General features: G+C 35.4%; 1 protein-coding gene across 1 annotated transcript in view; it reads left to right on the top strand.

The window, feature by feature from the left end:
* The first annotated feature begins 4720 nt into the window (after positions 1–4720).
* Positions 4721–26370, top strand: part of LOC142353959 (uncharacterized) — a 40502-nt gene continuing 18852 nt past the window's right edge. The window contains exons 1-7 of the mRNA XM_075406192.1: positions 4721–4925; positions 5199–5289; positions 9051–9115; positions 9344–9521; positions 13906–13944; positions 14131–14215; positions 21074–21192. Coding sequence (XP_075262307.1) covers positions 4762–4925; positions 5199–5289; positions 9051–9115; positions 9344–9521; positions 13906–13944; positions 14131–14215; positions 21074–21192 — 741 coding nt within the window. The 5' untranslated portion in view covers positions 4721–4761. The remainder of the gene's footprint in view (positions 4926–5198; positions 5290–9050; positions 9116–9343; positions 9522–13905; positions 13945–14130; positions 14216–21073; positions 21193–26370) is intronic.

Raw genomic sequence — 26370 nt, 5'->3', positions numbered from 1 at the left:
ATTGCAGATTTTCTATTTCAGAGGACAGTCCTAAATAAGTCTCGTTGCTGAAGTGGACGTTATCTCTGAGGGCCACCAAATTAATTATTTTTGAGAAGGAGTCGAATTATACTAGATATATCTAGTATAATTTGACTCCTTCTCAAAAATAATTAATGAATCAATTGACTTCAATCGGTGATAATATTTACCCCACTTTTGTGAAACAGCTCATAGGGTCCACTCATCAACAAATTGAAATCAGCCTTTGTTTACTTTAATACTTCCGCGTAATACTTCGTGTTTGACTTTGAAATAGACACGCATACACATTTTAGAAAACTTTTGCAGGAAGAATGATACTAACTCTAGTGTAAACGATCTGTTTGAAAAAACTCTCCAACAACCGTCGGCCAAATTAAAGCACCTCTGAGCTTGCAGTAAGCTTACTTTTATATCTTGTCTTTAAAAAAATTTTAGAATCAAGTTGAAGAGCAACTTTGTAATAAATCTGCTAAAAAGTGCCCAAAGTTATTTAAGAACTGTTCTAAAAGTGCTCTGAAACTCTATATAAAATGCGCTGATATGCGTTGAATTTCGCTTAAAAAATCAGAAAGTGATGGACCATTTGAACTCATGAGCTGAAATGCGCTAAATGATTATGAGAAATGCGCTGAAATGCATAGTTTTGATATAATTTTGCTAAAAACGCGCTGAATTTTTTAATCAATGCGTTGAAAAAATTTTGAAAGTTATGAACGAAATTTGCTGAAAATGCGCTAAAATTAAGAAATAAATTCGCTAAAGATGCTCTAAATTGCCCTGAAAATGTCACAGAGGGAGTCTATCTAAGCTTATAAAGATGCTGAGCTGTGTAAGAAATGCTCTGAAATGGGATCAAATTTTGAAGATTCCAAAATCTCAAAATTTTAGCTTATTTCAGCGCATTCAGCGCAGTTTATACATAATTGAACCGAAAGATGCAAAAAAAATACAAAAATGCGCTGAAACGGCGCTGGCATCTCGACCCTGGTAATGAACTTGTTTTTAAATAATACAATGTGATACAAAAATGTTTTTCAGCTGACATGATGACTTGCATTTCAAAGAGATCGAGAAGCGTGACTAATGTGGCCAACAAACCTCACCTGATTCACATTGAGAGCAAAGAAACACTAAGAACACCCACTAATGTGTAAGATCCAAAGGAGTACCCCAGCGGGGGATGGGTGCAGTTCCTTTTTTTATTCTAGATATCAATAAATGATTTAACTAGAAGCTACTAACTAACTTGTGCTAGGCCTTCGGATCATACCAGCAGTAGCAAGAAGAGTCCGGAAGAGAAGAAGAGACAGCCTAGAAGGAGAACCAAGGAGGAAGTGGAGAGAGCCAGACTCGAACGACTCGCGTAAATTCTTCTTTAAATAACTTCCATGTCTTTATGGAATGATAATCTTAGTAGAGGTCACAATGTTTCATTGGGGACTAAAATTTGGATGACAAAACTAAAAGTATGGTCAAAAAGATTACCTTATACAGCCTAAAAACGGTCAACATTTCCATTTATGACGTTCATATGCCTATAGACGCCCTTTTAGATTACTTTCTGTAATGTCTGCCATTTTAGTGCGTTTATTCTTGTTTTTCAGCGCCAAGAAAAAGGTATGATCTTTCAGTTTCTCTCTTCGGTGCCTCTCTCTGAATTTACAACGGAAATCAATATCTGAAACATTTTCTGCCATGCTTAGGTTATTTTTTGATAGGAAAGTCCCACAATGATAACTCGTTCAAGTTTTTCAGTCCAAAACTAATAGTTGGCTGCAATTGGATGACTTTTGCAGAAAATGCAGCTCAAAACTCTTACATCAGGTCTGGGCTGCAATGGGCTGGCAAGGGGTCAAACTGAGGTTAAAAAATGGTTTTGGAATAATTACGAAGAGTTCGGAGATATCATATGGAACAAACAAAATCAGAGCTCGCAAATGCAAAAAAAACACGGCAAATACTAGTTTCTTTTGTGTTTTTTTGAGTCAACACTAAAAATATATAAATCCACATTTGAAAAGAACCAATCGTTTTTGTTAGATAAGCGTTCAATTCGCTGATATAAGACGCGAAATGCAAACGCACATATCAAAGTTCAATCATATCAACTGCGTGTAAACTTTTCATGAATAATTATTCAGAAAAATTTTTTGTTGCTTTAAGATGCTGCTCACTTGACAAAATTCTATCAAGTTTTTGAAAATCTTGCTGGCAAACACTCTTTTTGATATTCGTTGTTAGTTTATCTTTTAGGTTACAAAAATATGCTTGATTTATTGTCGCAAAATCTAAAACAGGAAACTGTCATTCCAATTCAGCAAAAAATTATCTCAACTTAGGAAAAATGAAGGCCATAATTTTGTAAATGAAACGTATTCTGCTCAATTTACTCAAAAATAGGGTTGTGACAGGATATCCCAAAGAATCATTGCTGCACAAAAAAAAGATGTAAAGTAAGTTCATTTCAAACTGTGGATATCAAACTTGACTAAACAGGAACCTCTGTCTTCTATTCGTGCGGCTCTAAATAACAATAACGCAGTTGATGGTATTGAAAAAGTGATTATATTCTTAATTTTCAGATTCTTAATATTCTTAAGATTCCTAATGTTTAGATTCCTAATATTTTGAACTAATTGGCAAATTCTGATAAAAGCGTAGTCTTTATTCGATCTTCAAAGACAATTGATTGATTCAAAAAGAATACGTATTTCTTCACCGTTTAAAGGAAATTTCAAGTATCGCCCAGGTCTAGGTGTCAGCTGGAAACCAGTGTGGCCAGTCCGTCCAGGACGGACACACCTTGTGTCCAAAATTTTATGCTCAGTCTTTCGTGCGTTCAAGTAATGACTTTCGTGCGTTCACTAGACTTTCGTGAGCTTAACAGACTGTAGTGCGTTCAAATTCAGATTTTCGTGCGTTCCCCAGACCCTTCTGCGTTCACCAGCTTGTAGTGCGTTCACGCTCAGACTTTCGTGCAATCATCAGAATTTTGTTTGGACTGATTGGTAGGGTTTTGAAAAACATCGCGCCTCTTTAACAAGAAATCATTGCAGAATAATTTTTGACTGAACATGATTTATTCTGGCCTGTGAGGCAATTTTTTTTCTTCAACTACTTTCTAGAACTCATCAAGTAGAAATATTAAAATACACAAAAAAAATTGAGCGCAACTCTTTCCACTCAACATTTTGCTATTTATTTAAACGCAAGCTTGTTTTGACTTTTTTGCATTAAAATTTTTACTTGAGTGGATTATCTGAGAAAGAGTGCTTTAGCTCCTCCCATGTTTACTACATTTTTACCAAGACAAAAAAAATTAGTGGCTTCATAACTACATTTTTCAAAATATAAATTGTCTGAGCGTCTATTTTCAAACTTTGGTTGTTTATGATCCTAAATATGTGCTTTCGTGTCCAGATTTTCTTGCGTGTATGTTCATGATCGTGCGTTTTTCAAATTTTTAAGACTAAGTGATTGTGAACGCACAACGCGCCCTCGTGCATTCATTTTACTTCTGGACATACTTGATGTCCCCTCAGACCTTAACATGGGTAATGCTCGAGTTACTTGAGCTCAAAAATACATCGTGAAAAAACTTGCAAGAAAAATCTAATATTATTAATTAGTTATCTTGCAGTAATTCTATTAATTATATTCTGATCCCGTTGATGAAAAAAATAACTACGAATAAAAAATTATAATATCTTTACCTATTTCACATGGTTTACTTATAGTGCGTTTCTTGCAAGTCCTTAAAGTATTGCAGTAGTACTTTACAATCTCTCGAAACAACTATTCTGTAATGCATGGCAGTGACCATGTTAGAAGAAAATGCTGACAAAAAATTATTTACTTATGACGTTAACACTAATGATGCTACAGAAGATTTTTTCAGGAGCAATTTGCTCGGTGTCAGGCTATTTGTTGGATTCTAACTAGAGAACGGCAGAATATTCTAGAAATCGCGGAGGATAATTCAAGACACAACACCATCAATAACTCCAATGCTGAGTCTGACGTCACAGCTTCAGGTGTTCTCGCCAGTTGACAGCAACAAGCATGAAAAAGAGGGCCAGGGGGAAGGAAGGGATCGTCTATTTTCAAACTTTGGTTGTTTATGATCCTAAATATGTGCTTTCGTGTCCAGATTTTCTTGCGTGTATGTTCATGATCGTGCGTTTTTCAAATTTTTAAGACTAAGTGATTGTGAACGCACAACGCGCCCTCGTGCATTCATTTTACTTCTGGACATACTTGATGTCCCCTCAGACCTTAACATGGGTAATGCTCGAGTTACTTGAGCTCAAAAATACATCGTGAAAAAACTTGCAAGAAAAATCTAATATTATTAATTAGTTATCTTGCAGTAATTCTATTAATTATATTCTGATCCCGTTGATGAAAAAAATAACTACGAATAAAAAATTATAATATCTTTACCTATTTCACATGGTTTACTTATAGTGCGTTTCTTGCAAGTCCTTAAAGTATTGCAGTAGTACTTTACAATCTCTCGAAACAACTATTCTGTAATGCATGGCAGTGACCATGTTAGAAGAAAATGCTGACAAAAAATTATTTACTTATGACGTTAACACTAATGATGCTACAGAAGATTTTTTCGGGAGCAATTTGCTCGGTGTCAGGCTTTTTGTTGGGTTCTAACTAGAGAACGGCAGAATATTCTAGAAATCGCGGAGGATAATTCAAGACACAACACCATCAATAACCCCAATGCTGAGTCTGACGTCACAGCTTCAAGTGTTCTCGCCAGTTGACAGCAGCAAGCATGAAAAAGAGGGCCAGGGGGAAGGAAGGGATCTTCTGAAGCTGTCAGAGGAAGCTGAATCTCCCCCTCTGACGTCATACAACAGTTCTGTTGCCAACCCTCGATTACAGTGAGCTCCATTATTAACTGCTCTCAAACGAAGTTTTGAAGCAAAATTATTAGTCATGTGGTTTTTTTATGCAATTTTTCGATTGACCAATTTTTCGCCAGGCCCTTTTGACTTTGTGTCCTCAAAAACGGGATAAACCGGTAACACCAGGAGGGCATTAAGTTCTCTTAAAGACTTTCCGCTTGCTGGAGGTGAACCATAGCCAGCTACTCGCCCGAAAGCATCCGCTCGCCAGTGAGCAATTCGCCCGACGTTATTCGGTTATAATTTCAGAGCTCCAAACCAGGACATTGAAGATGTCAAGAGTGGGACTTACCTGCTTTCAAAACAGAGAACAACAGATGTACAATCACCAGTTGGTCAGGTGAGTACATACATCGTCCCCTTTTGACCTCTGGATTCTACTTTTTCTAACTTACAAACTTTGCGCTCAAAATATTCTCTGATCAGACTAATGTGCGCTTGAATTTGCCTCTGATCAGACCATCCCAGGCGGAAATGACCTCGGATCAGGCCACTGCCGTCCAGAAGTGACCTCTGATCAGACCATCCCTAGACCGAAGTAACCTCTGATCATGCTATTGTGCGCTAGAACCAATTCCCAGACCCTGTAATTTTGGTCTGGAGACACGTCGTGTGCGTTTGACTTGGGTCTGATCAGAGGTGACTTCCGCCTGACACTGCAATCGGGGCTGTTGCTTACACCTACCCGCCTGAAATTTAAGTCTATGTCACTAGCGACGGGCAAGCATTAATGCCCTTTTTTCATTTTTAAGTGCTGGTCAAGTCTAGTTAAAAGTCTGGCAAGACTTGGATTTAGACTTGCCAAGTCTTGACCAAGACGTACACAAGACTGGGAACTGTAAAAATTGACATGATTATAGTTCTGAATCAATAATGAGATTAGACCTGCAAGTATAATTGTCAAGTACTAAAATTGACTGCGTTAATTTGGAAAATTTTAATTTAAATTTGATTTTTGCACAGTAATGAATAAGCTTTAGCGAAATCTCTGATTACTAATTTTCAAAATTGTGTTGTGGTCCAAAAGTCATAATGGCGAAAAAAGTTTTAGAAAAAAATTAACCTTTTGTATGATTAGCAGTTCCTCATTGACTGGAAGATCGGAATCCTGCAGACTAAATTACAAGCATAAGAAAACAAAACGTACGAGAGGGGCATAAACTTTTTATGTTAAAAAATGCACTTGAAAAAAAACTTCCGATTAATGAATTGAAAATTACTGTTTGGTTGAAAAAATTTTGTAAATGCAAAAATTTGGTAAAAGCAGAGACCTGGCATAACCAAAACCAAACGAGCCGGTAAAAATATTAGAGCAATGCCCACCAAAAATATAGAAGAGTTACTGTTGACCTAATTCAACTATTAATATTTCAAGGAGACCTGGTTTGGAATTATCTTTCAATACTTATATAAGTTTTTCTTTATTCAACTCTGAACAATTGCAAAATGAATCTTGTTCATTTAATTGATGTGATAATGTTTATCAACTTGTGCGTTATCAAAATAAGAGTTACGAACCTAATTAGATAACTACTTCGTCGCAAAGAAACAATTGTTTGCGCCAAAAGTTTCGTTTTTTTTTAATTGCTCTCAGACTAAATTCAAACCAATTACTGTACTGTCTCTTTTTTTTGTAAGGTTGTTCGTAATAAAAAAATTATTTGATCAGCTCTTTCTCCCTTTGAGTTATTCTATCATTAAAGTTCTCTATTGGTAAAAGTTTTAAGCAGCTGAAATGATTTGACGGAACATTTCTACCAGTTACAAAAAAAACGAGCGAAAATAAGTTTCAATGTTTTCAATGGTTCTCGAGCAATGTTTGAAGGAATTATTGTTCCTTATTCAAGTTCCTTATTGTTGTTCTTTCTTACAACACCGTTTTTTTACTTGCACCAAGTTTGCTCATTACTTGAAATTAGAGTTCTATCTTTTTGAACATTTATCTCTGTTTTGAACGTTTGATTTCAACTATAGTTTTGTTTATAATTAATAGTAATTAGGAGCTGTTGAACTTTTGATAATATTCGAGGTGAAAAAATCATTTCAAGAACTTTAGATCCTATCTGAGACACTGCAACCTATCCAAGCCTCAGGACAACCTCATACCTATCTACCCCATGGGTAAAAAATCTATCCCCTGCATAAGCCCCCTGCCACAACTATCTGGCCCCACCCGTATATCTATTCTAGTCATTTCGGGCATTTTAACGGCTATGTTTTTGAGCAAAAAAAGTTTGTTGACCGTTCTGACTTTCCGAATGACTTTCACGCCCTTGACTTTTGCGTTTTCATGATCCAATGTTCTCTCTAATTCAAAATTGTGTGCAGGTGGATTCAAGTGGTGACAGTTCACAACTAAAAATCAAACAAAAAAGTGAGGATATCGGCGCAATTTTTTGCCCTAATTTTTTTAGTGGTTATAGTGGTTTATAATAATTTCTAGTGACGTCGTTCGAAGTCGCTTTAGGAATTTTAGTCCCTCCCCGACTGAAGCAAGCTGTAATAAATTTGAGATCCCACTAGTTGTCCGAGGGCAATTCTTTCGACGGTAGTCGGTTATGTTTAAATGTGCTGTCAGTGTCAATTGTCTTTAAAAAAAACAAGGGCACAATCTGAGGCCTCCATCAAGATAAAAAGTAGTTTTGTTCTTACGTTTTGTTCCCAATCATTTCGTCTGACGTTGTTCTGGCGTAATTTTTTTTGAGGTCCTCTGATCAGACCTCACATCTATTGGTAAAAATATCAATTTGTGATTCATTATATTAAAACTTCTATTTGCTTTATTGGCACATATCATTAGAGGAATGTACTCGCGCAAGATTTTGCTAATATAAAAGCAAAAATGGGGTATAATGGTTCCCTTTTTGTAGAAAACTTAGTGGTCGGTTTAAAGGTTGGATCAAGGGCCTCATCGTTGAATGTATACAAAATATTAACCCAGACCGTAAATTTATCACTCAATTTTTTGTCAATTCATGTATTGTTTGACAATAAATAGAGCGTAATTCAGAAACTTCGAATAAGCACATTTTACATAATAAAAAAAATAAGAGATACCATATTGACATGGGAGACAAAATAATGATAGTACAGAAAATTCTCAATTTTTCCCTCATTGGTTAAATATTAAATTAAATTTTAGATCAAATTGATTCTTATGGTTATGGCAGCTATTTAAAGTTATTTTATTCTAATATTTAGTTAATACAAACATATTAGCAATCATTTAGCGATTAATTAAGCATTGAGTATTTTGTCATTACTGATTGGGAGCTTGCTATGCATTTTAAATTTTCCAAGAGGCTTTCCTGCTCTTCCAGTCTGTTTTAAAGAGTCATCAAATAGTATTCTGCACCGGCTAAAATGAAAACTTTGACAAATAATAAATAAAAATTGTAATAGTTATTATATTTCGATGCTTGAGACAAAATTTCAAAAAAAGGTTAAAATTTAAAAAGCTCTATTTTTGCCCGCCATAACCAATGAGGCTGGCTTCTCTAGGTTGCCGACTGCCAGAAATAACCTCTTGCCAGTTATTTGAGACAAATATGTCAGTAGATTCAAGTTTCGTACAATTTCTTAACATTTGGGCTTGAATTTAATTTTTTGATCTGCAACTTCCTCGTTTTGGTCTTTGGTCTGCAACTTCCTCGTTTTTCTTCCGGGTTCTCATGGTATATTTTGCAGCAATTTTAAGAACCATGCTACCCAATTATGTTGTTTTTAGAAAAAGCCGAACAAGCGCAGAGCAGAATGTCATAAAATGAGATTTAAAGCCGAATATTTCCTGTGCTCTGAATGGCTGATAATTAAGTTATTACTTTAGTGGCAACTCTATGTGGAAAAAAAGTGCCTACAAAATATCGTAACGAAGGTCTATCTGTAGTCGCAACCTCCCCATGCCGAGTGGAGCGCAACCCGACCGCACACAACAGATAATTTAGGAACGACAACTGATTAAGTTGTCAATTCTTACATTTGTTTTATTTTAAACCAATCAGATTTTTCGGCCAATCAAATTTAAGCTTTCGGCTCTGATTCTCAATTTTTCTAATTCCGCTCTGCGCCTGCTCGGCTCTAATTCCTTGCACCTGTTTTTAGACAGGAGAGGCAGGCTTGAACGAGCTCTTCATGAGCGAGCAGTCGAAAGACAAAAAAGAAAAGGAGTAAGTACACGCTTCCTCATAGCTATGACGCTCTTCCTCATAAATAATAAAGGTGTGACAAAAAGAAACACCGCATCGCCAAGTTGTTTGCGTTAAAACAAATCAAACTCCACACTGTTATGAAGTGCTTCCTGAATTGTCACTTGAATCGTTATCGCCCCTCTCGTGCGCAAGTGGGTTTTAGCAAATTGGGTATTGGGTAAAAATTCTGATTTATTTCATGTTTAGAGCGGCTGAAGCGCAACTGCCCAGATTGTTGAGCAAATTGTCAACTAGACAGTTGTCTCTAATTGTGACTGGAGCGAAACAGATTCCGATTGAAATTGCACAGCTGTTGTCTGTCCTCGGCAAAAAGGATATATACGAAGTTATGAGGAATGAAATCGAGAAACGAGAGAAAGAACAGGTTTATAATCATCGAAAACATTCATTTTTGCTATTACAAATTCACATTTCAAAATGAGCTGCATGATTTTACCTCAATCGCGTTGCGGATTAATCCTATTAATAACCTAATTGCCATAGGGCTCAAATTATTATGCATAATGCCTTACACATTTGGATATTTAGTCGAATAACTGGGAATTTTTTGGACGTTGAATAGAGAAAAGAGAATAGAGGCTTGATATAAAAATTACGAGTTTAACAACTAAAAAAGAGAAAAATCTTGGTTATTGAATGGAAACTTTTAAATCAAAATTTAGAATTAGCAATTTTTTTATAATTTTTTGCTTCTAATATTCTAGCCGATTGCCGTTACAATTTTGATTGGTTTTGAAAAATCATACAAATAAACAAAATGAACAGCTGACTTGAGAAAATACCGATGACTAAGAATTTACTCGTCTTCTCTATTGTCGTTTTTCAGTTTTAAACAATTCTAAAATAATTTTGGGCATAAATTTCTAGTAACAAAACTAGTTGTCTCCGTAGAGGAATAGCTTTTGGTTAATTTGCAGTTTCATGTTCTTTTTTATCTACTTTTTACCTAATCTCATTTATTACAGGTTGCAAATAACATTATTGCTGTTGCATAAAATCACAAATAAATTTACGTAATGTTTTTTTATAGCTGCGAAGCTGTAAGCTGAGCGGAGCTATATTGCGGTGCTCTTGGTTTCTTACAATTCAAAGAATTTGAATTGTATTGGGGCGCTGTGTTTTTTTTTAAGATCTGTTCACACATCTTCATGATTTTTGAAGTCAAATTGGAGTAGTGATTTTGGTCACGCCGAAACAGGAAGTAGAGCGAAAAAGCGAGTGGTTTTGCGGCGTGAAATTTTTTTGCTCTAAGTTTTAAGTAGAGTGAGAAAACGGTGTTTGAACAAAAATTCGCTCTCTCGCTACTGGTTTTTTGTTCACATGCGGCAATTTCACTTTGATATTTACAGTTTTTCGGTTTCTTGGATCCGATTTTTTTCTAAATGGTTTTCCCAATCCATTCATATTCTGTTCATGGTCTAGTTTTCTGTTTAGTCAATGAAAATTCTTTGAATTGTACGTCAGGACTTGTCCTGCTATGTTCTTTGTACCGTCGTCTGACGCTCTTTTTCGTTTTACAATTGTTCATCCAGCAAAGCAGAAACAGTCAAATTTTCTGAATGACTTCTTCCTCTCACTAACGGCGTTTGCGCGCGTGACGTCATTTCTCACTCTCTTTAGCAAAAGTATTTTGCGGGATTGGATTTTGATCACTAGTGACTTACCTCACTCAATATGACTTTTTCACTTCAAAACTTAAGTTTAATTTGGATTTATCTAAGGTCAAAGGAACTCATATGTGCCATAAAGGTCCCCAATAAGAAGCTTCTGCGGGATGAATTTTATCAAGTTTTATTAATTTATCGCTGAATGTTTTTTACTTAGCTTTTTCGAGCGGCGTCGATTTTTTTTTCAATTTAGATCTGTCTCAGTTTCTATCTCTATTATATGGCACGCCGGTCTATTCTTTCTCAGCTATTCCGGCAATCTGCCGGTTATGTTAATGCATTGAAGATTTGATTGTTTTAACGACGTCAAAACCGTTTTATCGCAAAAATTAATTTAGTTTTTGGTTTTTGTCTGTTTTTGTTGTTATTTTTGTTGACGTATAACGTATTCTGATTAATGACAAACCTCACTGGCTTTCTTTAGAGGAATAAGTGAACTTATTCAAGATTTCTGTTGGAAGCTAATCTTTTCCTTTCTTTTTATGACTTTAGATTTAATTGTTTTCGAAAAACACAAATGCATATTTTAAGTTTGCCCTTTTTGTTAATTTTTGTCTATGTTACCAAATCCCATTAATCAGAGGTCACATATCAGATTATTGGTGTTCAAAGATAGCGAAATTGATTATATTTTTTATGGAATAGATAATGGTTTTAACGGCTTCGACAACGTTTTCTCGCAAAATTTATCCAATTTTTTGAAAGTTTTCTACCTTTCTCTATTTTGGCAGACAATTAGAGCGAAAAACGGTGTCGGAACATTATGTGCAAACGCACAATACCGAACCTCCTTGTTGTGTTGCAGGATGAAAAAACCTTGCTGGCACATTTAGCATTGGCATATTTATTTTTAATTGCTCTCAAAGCAATTTGTAGCAATTATATTAGTCCTGTCGGTCTTTTTTTGCGATTTTTCGCTTGACCAATTTTTTGTCTGACCCATTTGACTTTTCGTGCTTAAGAACGGGATAAACAGGTAGCTCCCAGAGGGCATTAAGTGCTCTTAGAGCCTTTCAACTCACTAGTTTTCAAGTACGCGAATCACAAAATCTGTTTTGGAGGCTTATACTTATGATGCGAAGGGCAGTTCTTAGAGATTGACGCACCCCACTGTTGCCCCCTCCCATCAGCCCCCCTGGCTGCGCTCACTTACGCCCTTTCAATTAAGCTTAAGCTAGCCTCACTAAACCGTGCCTAGCTACTGACGAAGCCAACAGCTCGCCGGTAGTTTGAGAGCAATTCGCCCGACGTTAGTCGGTTTTTTTTTATTAGTTGCTCTCGAATGTAGCAATTGATTTTCTTAATTGTGCCTTTCATTTGAAAAATTTTTCGTTTAAGCGTTTTAATTTTTCAAGTGGCTTTTACTCCCCTGCCCCTGACTTCATATTTCGGTGATCTAAATTGTTCTCTAATTCCCTATTTCAAAGTTGAACTGAATTATTGATACTTTACTAATAAAAAAATGAATTTTGCGCAAAAATTGATTCCATGTTTCCTGAATAACCCTTAATAGTGCTATAATGACCTCTAATGACTTCTTTTGAAGCCATCGAGTAAACATATCTCACTGTAAACAAGTTCTCCCCCCCCCCTCATCCCCTCTTCCCTCCACAACTGATGCAGCCCCCGCTAATCATTCAAGAGCAATTGTTCAGACATTGACCAAATATATTTTTTGTAAAATTAATGAAATCTTGTGTTTAATAGCCGCGAAGCGATAGCGGCTATTATTGGGGACATCGTGGTTTTTTACAATTCAAAGAATTTGAATTGTATTGGGGCGCTGTCTTTTTTTTTAAGATCTGTTCACACATTTTCATGATTTTTGAAGTCAAATTGGAGTGGTGATTTTGGTCACGCCGAAACAGGAAATGGAGCGAAAAAGCGAGTGGTTTTGCGGCGTGAATTTTTTTTTTTGCTCTAATTTTAAAGTAGAGTGAGAAAACGGTGTTTGAACAAAAATTCGGTTTCTCGGTAGAGGTTTTTTGTTCACATGCGGCAATTTCACTCTGATTTTTACTGTTTTTTTCGATTTTTTGGATCGAATTTTTTCTAAATAGTTTTCCCAATCATTCACAGTTCATTCCTCATTCTGGACCTAGTTTTTTGTTTTAATCAAAATTACATATCTCACTAGTGGTTTTTTGTTCTCCCTAGCAGCATTTTGACATTGGTTTTCTGTTTTTTTTTGTTTTTTCATCTATTTTTTTAGAAATGGTTTTCCCAATTCATTCATTGTCCGTTCTAGGTCTAGTTGTTTGTTAAGTCAATGAAAATTCTTTGAATTGTACGTCAGGACTTGTCCTGCTATGTTTTTTTAATTCGTCGTCTCCATCGATGATTCTTACGACCTGACTTCTTGGAATTGACTTTTTCACTAACTTCTATTGCTTTGCAGTTAAAATTTGTGTGCGTGACGTCATTTCTGCTTTTAGGCCAATTGCGTGACTTACCTCACTCAAAAAATGACTTCTGAACTCACTTATGGAACTTTAAATTTCATGAACATTTTAGTTAAAGACCAATAGTGTGCATCTAAGTAGTGCCAAACTTATACGCCCTAATTCTTGAGTATTAGTCTTGAGTTTTGATTTCGAATATCAATTTTGAAAAAGCTCTCTGAGCACTTTTTCCTTATAGACCGTATGTGTCATAAAATTGACAGTCCGAATCTATCCCTAGTGGTCTATTAAAGGACTGGTGGTCGATCTATCTCTTATTTCTTTGGTTGTTTCAGTTCATGGAAGGCCACAAGCGTCTATCGCGGCTATTTTCCGGCAATCTGCCGGCTATGTTTTATTGTTATACTGGAGTTTCAATAATTTAAAAAAAGTGTTAGATAATTCTCCCAAACAATTGTTTCAAATTTTTTATAAGTAATTAAAAACCTATTCTCGCAAAGTAAACAAATTCTTTGGCAATCTAGAGGATATGATGAGGGAATCTCTCATGCAATCTCTTTTTTAATCTTCTCTGCAGTTTGAAATCGCTATTCATGAGTGGACATGACATCAAACCTCTTAAAGTAGAAAAACTGTCTGCTTGTTTCGATTGAATTAATGAAGCCTCTTTTCGTTTCAGCGGCAGAAAATGTTGATCAAAGCAATCTCAATGGAAGGGGTAAGAACTCTCGCATACAAAACTTTTCTTATTTTAGCTATTTTTTCAGCATTTTGGAAGACAGTAAAAAATCTATTTCAACGGTTGTGATATTTTATAAAGTAACAGCTTTTTTCTGATTGATTTCGTAGATTGATATTGAAAGTGTTTTTTTTTGTTCACGATTCTCAGTTTCTTATGCTTCAGATGAAATACAAAATGGAGAAAGATTTGCCAAGGTGTATGAATGGCAGCAGATTTGAACTACCAATCGACTACAAGTCTATGGAAGGTATTTAAAGTTGAAAAAAAAAACTTTTTTCAAACTAAATTTATAAATTCGAAAAGTATTCATTTGTTTTGCTGTGAAAAAAATTGGCGGACTTGACTTTTCTCTTTCCAAAGATTGAATTATCAAAAAACAGCTGCAAAAACTTCCAATGAATAACAATTTATCAAGACAGCTAAGTTCTACAACGAACGATATCGAAAACACGTGCACGCAAAATACTGGAGAGACATGATTTACCTTGTTTTTGTGAAAAACTTTCGGTCATTTTTTCCTAATTTAGAGAGAATCCTATGTGAGTCTCATTGACCTCCAGGAAAAAAAACGAACAAATACTGGAAGGAAAATTAGAATTAAAATGGAAGACAAGTTAATATTATGTCAGTTTTAATATCGTTAATATCAGAACAATTACAGTTCAATGGTTTATACCCGGAACCCAGTAACATAGCTATTCAGTACTGAAACAACATATTCCTATAGCAGGTATATCGTCAACTCAATACTGCAACAATGTATTCTAGGGATATCTGTTCCCTCAAGATGTGCAGTTCATCATCAGATATAACTTTTTTGTCTGAATGTACACTGTACATCTCTATTTTCATACCGGTACCGAACCCCCAGAGCCCATCAGGCCTGATTCAGAAAAAAAATCAGGCAAAGTCGCAGCCCTGATTCAGAGTCTGATCATGTCAAATACAAGGCTGCTAAGAGAACACTCCAGAGTCGATCTCTGAGGTTTCTATTGACAGAGAAAAATCAAGACTTGTTATCAAAGGGCAAATCAATTACACCAATCTTTTCTTGCCTTTTTTATAAGCTTACGGCTTTTATTTTGGGATCTAACCACCAGTTGTGTAGGTGGCACCGACTGTTTTATGTGTGAAACATTCAAAATTTTATTTGATCCACTTAACCCGCAAACGTTTCGTTTTTCTTTTGAACTTTAACAGCTAATCTTTTTTGAGACCTAATACATAAGCATGGGTCTTAGTTAGAAACAAAACACTCAGTTTTTACTTCTGTTATGGGGATATTTTGTAAATCAGTGAACGTGAAGAGAAAAACCGATTCTAAGACTTGGCAGAGAAACCCAAGACTTGGATTTTCTCTGCCCAGAGAGGCCCTAAGTCTTGGGGTGAAGTTCACGAATTTCCCCTGCAAATGATTTTTTTGAAAGAAAACGTGTAATTGGGTGCCAAATTTGTAAGATAGTTGCCCTCAATAAATGAAAAACAACGGATCTTCATGCTGTCAACCTTAGAGAAACCCAAGAGTTGGGTTCTGCGATGCATAGAAAAACCCAAGTCTTGGCCTTTCTCTTTTTGATAAATCTCAAGCCTTGGCTCCGCTACCCAAATCTTGGCACCTATCTGCCAAGACTTGGCCTCTGGAAAATCTCTGAATCAGGCCTGAGTGCTCTGGGGGTTCGGTACGGGTATTTCATAATAAGTACAAAAATTCATGACAAAAATTAAAGTTTTCGAAAACTAATTTTCCATCTTGAGTGATGCATCAAGAAAAATGACAAAAAAATAGCGTGTGAAGGAAATGTCAAAAAAGTTTTATCATTAAAAAAAACAGCCGCCAAAAACAGAAAGCCGGTAAATACATACCTGGAAACGAACTTATTCTTATTAATTCAAGAAGCTTTTGGAAGAATTGGTTTGTTTCAGATAGTTATGCGTAATATTTTTTCATTGTTCAGGAGAGCACAACCTGTAAGAAAATACTCTCAGAGGGGTGCAAAACAACAATGCTGCACACTAATTTCAGAGACTCTTCTTTATTCCTGTATCCCACTATGAAAGTCTAAAGAATGACATGATCATAGTACTGGTCAGAAAAATACGCAAAATTAGAACACTATGAATCAACGCTGCTTTACAATGTTACTATGATCCCAGTATTAACATTGCTTCTTTCTGCTGTGGCCGTCTGCATCTGTCATCCTTTTGATCTTGAATTTTTTGCAATCCCTGCACAAAATAATCCAACTTTGAAAGTTTGATTGAGTATGTTGATTAAATTCTGTTTCGAATGGTGTTTTGAATTAACAACAAATTAAACACATTTTTTCAATGCTCTCTAGTAAAAAAATGGGATTCCAGAAATGTCAAGAACAAAAACCCACAATATCAATACCTTGGCGCTGTTTTGCTAGCAAACTTTTTTGGTGCGCAGATCTCACTAACTATTTCAGCTTCAACTAATATGACATAGCCTAAGTGATTTTGTAGTTTTGTCTTTCAGCGCAGTAAAAAAGCAGATCTTTTTTAAAACTATAATGCATTCTCGTGAAACGAGAAATAATTTAACTAAAACAAGTTTCATGACTTGAAAAACAGTCTGTGGAAATAAACTTAACTACTTTTTATCACAGCTTTAATCATAGTTTCATCTTTTTTCTGCGAACTTTTTTTACTCTGAAAAATTTTATAAACCAAGCAATTATTTTTCTAATAGCCGCGAAGCGATAGCAGCTATTATTAGGGACATCGTGGTTTTTTACAATTCAAAAAATTTGATTTGTTTTGGGGCGCTGTCTTTTTTTTAGATCTGTTTACACATTTTCATGATTTTTGAAGTCAAACTGGAGTAGTGATTTTGTTCATGCTCAAACAAGAAAATGAACAAAAGAACGAGTGGTTTGGCGGCGTGAAGTTTTATCACTCCACTTTTATTGCACAGTGAGAAAACGGTGTTTGAACAAAAATTTGTTGCTCGCTTGTGGTTTTTTTGTTCAGATGCGGCCTTTTCGTTTCGATGTTTACTGTTTTTTCGATTCCTTTTATACGCCTTCTTTTATAACTGGTTCTCTCAATCAAGTCATAGTCCATTCGAGGTCTAGTTTTTGTTAAGTCAATGAAAGGTCTTTGAATTGTAGGTCAGGACTTGTGCCGCTATGTTTTTTTATTCGCCGTCTCCATCGATGACTCTTACGACCTGACTTGTCGGAATTGACTTTTTCAATGACTTCAGTGACTTTTACTACTTTGCAGCTAAAATTTGTGTACGTGATTTGGTTGCACTATAACAGTCAAACAATTGATTTGAAACTACGAAAAACAGTAACCAATGCAATCGCAAGCTGGACAACCACTAAATAAAGTCAGTCTCAATTCAGCTCCCTGAGTATAGCAAATGCCGGCAGTTATTAGTTCAATTGATGCAGATGGAACCATTTCTCAGTTAAAAAAAGATTGATGAACCACACTCAAACAACACTAACTCCAAGCTTTTCGCTGGATGAATAAAAAAATTCACCAATCAACTTCAACCATATAGAAGTAATTTTTCAGAGACCCTAGCCGAATTACTCAGGCAAAATTACTCAGTGACGCTCAATAGATATTACAACAGCTTCTCACTCCCTAATAACTACAAGAGATGCCAATCAATCGATTAACGCAATCAAGGTTAGCAACTTCAGCGCTTCGCATATAGTGTAAATCATTTTTATACTCAGCCAATCAAACAAATTGCTTGCACAAAAAAACTTCATTCCAGCACAAAAATTTCAACCTTCTGTACTGCTTTTGGCTTGTATGCTTAATTCCAATAATTTCAGTGCCGTAACATCATGGCATTTTGAATGACAGAATCTCTGAATCAGGCCTGAGTGCTCTGGGGGTTCGGTACGGGTATTTCATAATAAGTACAAAAATTCATGACAAAAATTAAAGTTTTCGAAAACTAAAATTCCATCTTGAGTGATGCATGAAGAAAATGGACAAAAAAAATAGCGTGTGAAGGAAATGTCAAAAAAGTTTTATCATTAAAAAAACAGCCGCCAAAAACAGAAAGCCGGTAAATACATACCTGGAAACGAACTTATTCTTATTAATTCAAGAAGCTATTGCAAGAATTGGTTTGTTTCAGATAGTTATGCGTAATATTTTTTCATTGTTCAGGAGAGCACAACCTGTAAGAAAATACTCTCAGAGGGGTGCAAAACAACAATGCTGCACACTAATTTCAGAGACTCTTCTTTACTCCTGTATCCCACTATGAAAGTCTAAAGAATGACATGATCATAGTACTGGTCAGAAAAATATGCAAAATTAGAACACTATGAATCAGCGCTGCTTTACAATGTTACTATGATCCCAGTATTAACATTGCTTCTTTCTGCTGTGGCCGTCTGCATCTGTCATCCTTTTGATCTTGAATTTTTTGCAATCCCTGCACAAAATAATCCAACTTTGAAAGTTTGATTGAGTATGTTGATTAAATTCTGTTTCGAATGGTGTTTTGAATTAACAACAAATTAAATACATTTTTTCAATGCTCTCTAGTAAAAAAAAATGGGATTCCAGAAATGTCAAGAACAAAAACCCACAATATCAAAACCTTGGCGCTGTTTTGCTAGCAAAATTTTTTGGTGCGCAGATCTCACTAACTATTTCAGCTTCAACTAATATGACATAGCCTAAGTGATTTTGTAGTTTTGTCTTTCAGCGCAGTAAAAAAGCAGATCTTTTTTAAAACTATAATGCATTCTCGTGAAACGAGAAATAATTTAACTAAAACAAGTTTCATGACTTGAAAAACAGTCTGTGGAAATAAACTTAACTACTTTTTATCACAGCTTTAATCATAGTTTCATCTTTTTTCTGCGAACTTTTTTTACTCTGAAAAATTTTATAAACCAAGCAATTATTTTTCTAATAGCCGCGAAGCGATAGCGGCTATTATTAGGGACATCGTGGTTTTTTACAATTCAAAAAATTTGATTTGTTTTGGGGCGCTGTCTTTTTTTTAGATCTGTTTACACATTTTCATGATTTTTGAAGTCAAACTGGAGTAGTGATTTTGTTCATGCTCAAACAAGAAAATGAACAAAAGAACGAGTGGTTTTGCGGCGTGAAGTTTTATCACTCCACTTTATAGCACAGTGAGAAAACGGTGTTTGAACAAAAGTTTGTTGCTCGCTTGTGGTTTTTTTGTTCAGATGCGGCCTTTTCGTTTCGATGTTTACTGTTTTTTCGATTCCTCTTATACGCCTTCTTTTATAACTGTTTCTCTCAATCAAGTCATAGTCCATTCGAGGTCTAGTTTTTGTTAAGTCAATGAAAAGTCTTTGAATTGTAGGTCAGGACTTGTGCCGCTATGTTTTTTAATTCGCCGTCTCCATCGATGATTCTTAAGGCCTGACTTGTCGGAATTGACTTTTTCAATGACTTCATTGAATTTCACTACTTTGCAGCTAAAATTTTTTTGTACGTGATTTGGTTGCACTATAACAGTCAACCAACTGATTTGAAACTACGAAAAACAGTACCCAATGCAATCGCAAGCTGGACAACTACTAAATAAAGTCAGTCTCAAATCAGCTCCCTGAGTATAGCAAATGCCGGCAGTTATTAGTTCAATTAATGCAGATGGAATCATCTCTCAGTTAAAAAAAGATTGATGAACCACACTCAAACAACACTAACTCCGAGCTTTTCTCTGGATGAATAAAAAAATTCACCAATCAACTTCAACCATATAGAAGCAATTTTTCAGAGACCCTAGACGAATTACTTAGGCAAAATTACTCAGTGACGCTCAATAAATATTACAACAGCTTCTCACTCCCTAATAACTACAAGAGATGCCAATCAATCGATTAACGCAATCAAGGTTAGCAACTTCAGCGCTTCGCATATAGTGTAAATCATTTTTATACTCAGCCAATCAAACCAATTGCTTGCACAAAAAAACTTCATTCCAGCACAAAGATTTCAACCTTCTGTACTGCTTTTGGCTTGTATGCTTAATTCCAATAATTTCAGTGCCGTAACATCATGGCATGTTGAATGACAGAATTTACTTATTATATTCCGGGCAAGACAACCACAAGTCCAACATTATACGCCAGACAAGCCGGCCGCAATTTTTGAAATCTTTGTTTCTTTCGGTAAGAATTAATGTCAGCGAATGACTTCAGTTTCTGCATTACAGAAATCTATATGCCAACTGCAGCAAGCTACCCTTAAAATAAACACAGAACACAATTTCATATAAATCTGTAAATTGCCTTCAGTTTGGTAATTCGTTATATTCAATTTATGAACACCAGTCTCTTAGAAATGACTTTTCCGTCGTTCTGGTTAATCACCATGTGAGCTAAGGTAAGGTTACTTAAATGGCACAAGTGTTAGAAATAGGTGGCTCGATCCAGTTGAGGCTCGATCCCGTAAGATAACAATTCTATAATGACATTTTCCATGATTCCACTCCTTATGAGGAGAATACATATGCTTATAGTGTGCGCCAGGGTTCCACCAACTCTCAAACAATGATTGCAAACTTGCTTAATCTTTTGTACAGTATCAAGGAATGCAAGAGGTGAGTGTAAAATAGTTTAAACTAAATGATTTTGCTCTCCGCTTCTCGGTACGCGCACCGCTGAGTCTTAAAAAACTTTTCATGCCCAAACTTTTAATGGTTATGGTTTGAGCTCCCTGGTTTAAACTTTACGTACATGAGGTTGCGATTTTACAGCTTTATGTGTGACTTTTTCGCTTTGTTGCCTGAACTTACGGTGAACGAAAAAAATAATTACCTGTCATTAAGTATGTAACTACTCTTGGCATCTGCATTGAGTGTAAGAAAAATGGACTCTCGGTTGTGGCAAAACTGTTTTCTGGCAAAATAAAATTGATACAAGCGATTTTTTTTTATTTCATAAAGCATCAAAGTTTCTGTTTTTTGAATAACGAAAGATAATGGTCTGGGTTATAGAGATACCCATAAATGCTAGCGGGAGCATTATGTGCAAAATTACATTATCAGTCCTTCTTGTTCTATAGTAAGAGAATTTGAAAATTGATTTTGTTTTTTTTCTCCATTAATCGAAATTTGTTTCAGTAATGACCCCTATGGATTACCTTGAACAACGATGCATTGTGACAGAGAAACAGACTGAAAAAATGAGACAATTCCTTTTACAGAATGACATCAAACAAATTGACCCAATTTCATACCAGGTACCAAAACTGTTTCCTCTATTTTAAATCTGATTTTAAAACTGCTTTATTAACTACCCCTACCGGCCCCCAAACCTTGAGATCCCATTTTACCTCTGTAGAGTAATCACTTGGCATTCAAAACTTTTTGAATACCAAGTCAAATTTTCTCAGGTTGGAATTGATATAATTGATATAGAAGCTTGCAGTTGATAGAACTGGTCAATCTTTAAAAATGAATAATTTTTTCATGGACTAAAATCATCCCTGTTACGGACTAAGTCATCCCGGTCAGATTTTAACAGAAACAGCTCTTTGATGTTATATCAGTTTTGTTTTATTAGTAGCTGAGAAGCGATAAAGATGCTATTATTGAACTCACTGTAGGTTTTAAGATCCAAAAGACTTGGAGTGCATTAGGGTGCTAAATTTTCTGAATATGTGTGACTTTCTGAAGTCTTTGAGAAGTTATATTATAATAAAGATCTTAGTCACCCTGATTAAAAAAGAGAAAAAAAGCGAGCAAAAAACTCTATTTCTCTTCAAACGGAATTCACCACGTAGCGAAGGGTTTTTGACTTCAATGCTATCTATCTTCAAAAAAACACCTGTCAGTTTTTCGTTTGTTTTTCATTTTGATATCATTTTGTCTTTAAGAACTTTTTCTCTTATATGACATGTCAGGTGAGCTTCCTAATGGAGCCTTAGCAAAGCTATGTGATGAATCAGGGTGATAGTTTTGTGGTGTTTATGACTGTATTACTATGCTATCTCGTAAAATGTTGATGAGTTATGCAGTTTTGCCCGCAGTTTTGTACCGGTTGTTGTCGTATTGCTTTGTCACAAAAATGGTAGGTCTCATTGCCTTTTTAGTGAGACATAAACTACTCTTTTTATTATTTCTTGTTGATTTCTTTTTCTTTCTCTTAACATTATCACAACATGTGCTCATACATTATTAGTAAGTTTTCGAGTTCTGTCTCTTTTTCGTCTTATCAGTTGTTCTAAAAAAAAGACATGTCCTTCTTAAACTTTAAATTTACCGGTTCAGCTATTCATTGTTTTCAGTGAGTAGCTAAAGATATTTTGACTTTAACTATTTGATTCTCGTTAATTACAATTAATGATTTTATTGTTCAGGAATTTGGTCACTTCATTGGAAATCTCCTTGAGTTTTCAATAAGACTAGAGCAAGCATTTCATTGAGTTTGTTCTTAATTTGTTTTACAACTCTGACGCTGTTTCAAAAAAAAATGTTCACTTCTGTCCTTTCCTGTTGTTCCATTTGTGCGCTTTTCTCTTATTCTGAGTTACAACAAATCTCATTAGTTCTCAGTTACATAAAAATTTGAATCCTTTAATTTCTTCAGTTATGTATTGAAACATATATTCTAGACTTTTGGTGGCTCTTATTTGGTTGCGACTTCTTGTCAGATGTTTTCGGGAAAGAGTAACTCTCAGGTTTTTGGCGGTAAAGTAATCATCGGCAAAGTTCATGTTTTTCTTGAGTTCACAAGGTCAGTGGGAACATGCTCCAAGAAGGAGGGCAGGGGTTGAAGATAATCTTGATTGTCGCTTGATCCGATGTCCTTGAACCTATCTAAAGGGGTGGATGTAGCTCAGGTTGCCTAAGGCCGCAGCGAAAAATTTTGTTTAAAAAACAACGGAGAAAAACCCGTGCGAGGCCGGCGACCAGACGCACGAACGATCCTTAAGCCGTTTTGAATTGCTCTCAAACGAAGTTTGTAGCAATTATAATAGTCCTGTTGGTCTTTTTTAAGCGATTTTTCTCTTGACCGATTGTTCCTCTGACGCTTTTGACTTTTCGTCTTCAAAAATGGGATGAACAGGTAGCACCCAGCGGGCATTAAGTGCTCTTAGAGCCTTTCAGCTCTGTTTCAGCTCAAACTGTTTTGGAGACATACGTATGGTGTGAAGAGCGGTTCTTAGAGGTTGAAGACCCCCCCAACTGTTAACACCCCACTATTGCCCCGCCTCCCCCCACCGCGCTGTTGAGCTCCACCCAACTGTTGCCACCCCATCAGCACTCAGATGCACCCCCTCTCCCCTCCCTCGTGGCTAGCTACTGACGAACAAGCGCTCGCTAAAAACGCGCAAATTTTAAAAATTTTCACAATTTTTTAAAATCTTTTTGAAAATTTTTGTCACTTTGAGTTTTATCAATCCTAGATGTCTTGAAACCCACTCTATGGTTTGATAATAGGTTACTGCACAGTTTTTAGTGGTAATAGAATTGTTTCAACATTTCAACATTGCGAATTTTTTCATTTTTTTTTGGAAAAACTGGCAAATTTTTTAAAGGTCTTGAAAAATTTTGTCGTTCTCTAGGTTTATCGAGCCTCAAGAGCCAAGGAACCTCCTCTAGGGTTTCATAATAAGTTACTGTAAAGTTTCTAGACTTGATGGAAATTTCTTCAAGATTTTAACATCACGAATTTTAGCATTTTTTTGAAAAAAATAACATTTTTTAAATTTCTTTTAAATTTATTGTAATTATTCAAGGAATATCAGCCTCAGGGTTTAGAAAATCTGCTTTAAGGTTCAACAAAAGGTGGCTGCATTGCTTTTAGTGGTAATGGAATGGTTCTTAACTTTTTAATATCACAAACTTTATCGACTTGTTATATAAAACTTGCATTTTTTTCAAGTTTTTTTGACAATTTTTGTTATTTATATGTTTATCTAGCCTCAAGAGCCGAAGTACCTCCTCTAGAGTTTGATAAGAACTTATTGTATAGTTTCTAGAAGCAATAGAGTGTTATTCAAGATTTTAACACTTAACGAGTTTTAGCACTTTTTTGAAAAATTTATGCAATCTTCATGTTTTTTGAAATTGTTTGTCATTTTTTAAGATTTTTCCAGCCTCAAGAGCCAAGAAACTTAATTCAAGGTTTAATATTAAACTCCTGCTTAGTTTCTAGAGTCAATTGAATGGTTATCAATATTTTAATGAGTCGAGTTTCAGCAATTTTTTGATAAATTATAATTTGAAAATATTTTGAAAATTTTTTATCATGTTCCAAGTGTATGGATCTTTGTGAGCCAATGAAAGTGCTTAAGGCTTAAAATAGGCATACTGGATAGTCTCTTGAGACACTGGAATGTTGTTCTGAAGATAATAATATTACGAATTTTAGAAAGATTTTGAAATTTGCAATTGTTTTTAAAATTTTTGAATAATTTTGTCCTTTTCTGACTTTAAAAATCCTTACTGGCCAGCGAAGCTTTTTTAAGGCTTGTGTTACATGACAAAGATCTAGAGACAAAAAATTGTTTTTGATTCTTTTCTCTACAGCGAAATGTGGAAACTTGTCTTCACTTCTGTCCTTTCCTGTTGTTCCATTTGTGCGCTTTTCTCTTATTCTGAGTTACAACAAATCTCGTTAGTTCTCAGTTACATAAAAATTTGAATCCTTTAATTTCTTCAGTTATGTATTGAAACATATATTCTAGACTTTTGGTGGCTCTTATTTGGTTGCGACTTCTTGTCAGATGTTTTCGGGAAAGAGTAACTCTCAGGTTTTTGGCGGTAAAGTAATGATCGGCAAAGTTCATGTTTTTCTTGATATCACAAGGTCAGTGGGAGCATGCTCCAAGAATGAGGGCAGGGGTTGAAGATAATCTTGATTGTCGCTTGATCCGATGTCCTTGAACCTATCTAAAGGGGTGGATGTAGCTCAGGTTGCCTAAGGCCGCAGCGAAAAATTTTGTTTAAAAAACAACGGAGAAAAACCCGTGCGAGGCCGGCGACCAGACGCACGAACGATCTTTTAGCCGTTTTGAATTGCTCTCAAACGAAGTTTGTAGCAATTATAATAGTCCTGTTGGTCTTTTTTAAGCGATTTTTCTCTTGACCGATTGTTCCTCTGACGCTTTTGACTTTTCGTCTTCAAAAATGGGATGAACAGGTAGCACCCAGCGGGCATTAAGTGCTCTTAGAGCCTTTCAGCTCTGTTTCAGCTCAAACTGTTTTGGAGACATACGTATGGTGTGAAGAGCGGTTCTTAGAGGTTGAAGACCCCCCCAACTGTTAACACCCCACTATTGCCCCGCCTCCCCCCACCGCGCTGTTGAGCTCCACCCAATTGTTGCCACCCCATCAGCACCCAAATGCACCCCCTCTCCCCTCCCTCGTGGCTAGCTACTGACGAACAAGCGCTCGCTAAAAACGCGCAAATTTTAAAAATTTTCACTATTTTTTAAAATCTCTTTGAAAATTTTTGTCACTTTGAGTTTTATCAATCCTAGATGTCTTGAAACCCACTCTATGGTTTGATAATAGGTTACTGCACAGTTTTTAGTGGTAATAGAATTGTTTCAACATTTCAACATTGCGAATTTTTTCATTTTTTTTGGAAAAACTGGCAAATTTTTTAAAGGTCTTGAAAAATTTTGTCGTTTTCTAGGTTTATCGAGCCTCAAGAGCCAAGGAACCTCCTCTAGGGTTTCATAATAAGTTACTGTAAAGTTTCTAGACTTGATAGAAATTTCTTCAAGATTTTAACATCACGAATTTTAGCATTTTTTTGAAAAAAATAACATTTTTTAAATTTCTTTTAAATTTATTGTAATTATTCAAGGAATATCAGCCTCAGGGTTTAGAAAATCTGCTTTAAGGTTCAACAAAAGGTGGCTGCATTGCTTTTAGTGGTAATAGAATGGTTCTTAACTTTTTAATATCACAAACTTTATCGACTTGTTATATAAAACTTGCATTTTTTTCAAGTTTTTTTGACAATTTTTGTTATTTATATGTTTATCTAGCCTCAAGAGCCGAAGTACCTCCTCTAGAGTTTGATAAGAACTTATTGTATAGTTTCTAGAAGCAATAGAGTGTTATTCAAGATTTTAACACTTAACGAGTTTTAGCACTTTTTTGAAAAATTTATGCAATCTTCATGTTTTTTGAAATTGTTTGTCATTTTTTAAGATTTTTCCAGCCTCAAGAGCCAAGAAACTTAATTCGAGGTTTAATATTAAACTCCTGCTTAGTTTCTAGAGTCAATTAAATGGTTATCAATTTTTTAATGACTCAAGTTTCAGCAATTTTTTGATAAATTATAATTTGAAAATATTTTGAAAATTTTTTATCATGTTCCAAGTGTATGGATCTTTGTGAGCCAATGAAAGTGCTTAAGGCTTGAAATAGGCATACTGGATAGTCTCTTGAGACACTGG

Source organism: Convolutriloba macropyga, chromosome 15 (assembly GCF_964194025.1).
Source record: "Convolutriloba macropyga chromosome 15, txConMacr16.3, whole genome shotgun sequence".
NCBI classification, from domain to species: domain Eukaryota; kingdom Metazoa; phylum Xenacoelomorpha; order Acoela; family Convolutidae; genus Convolutriloba; species Convolutriloba macropyga.
This window is presented reverse-complemented; position numbering and strand designations above follow the sequence as displayed.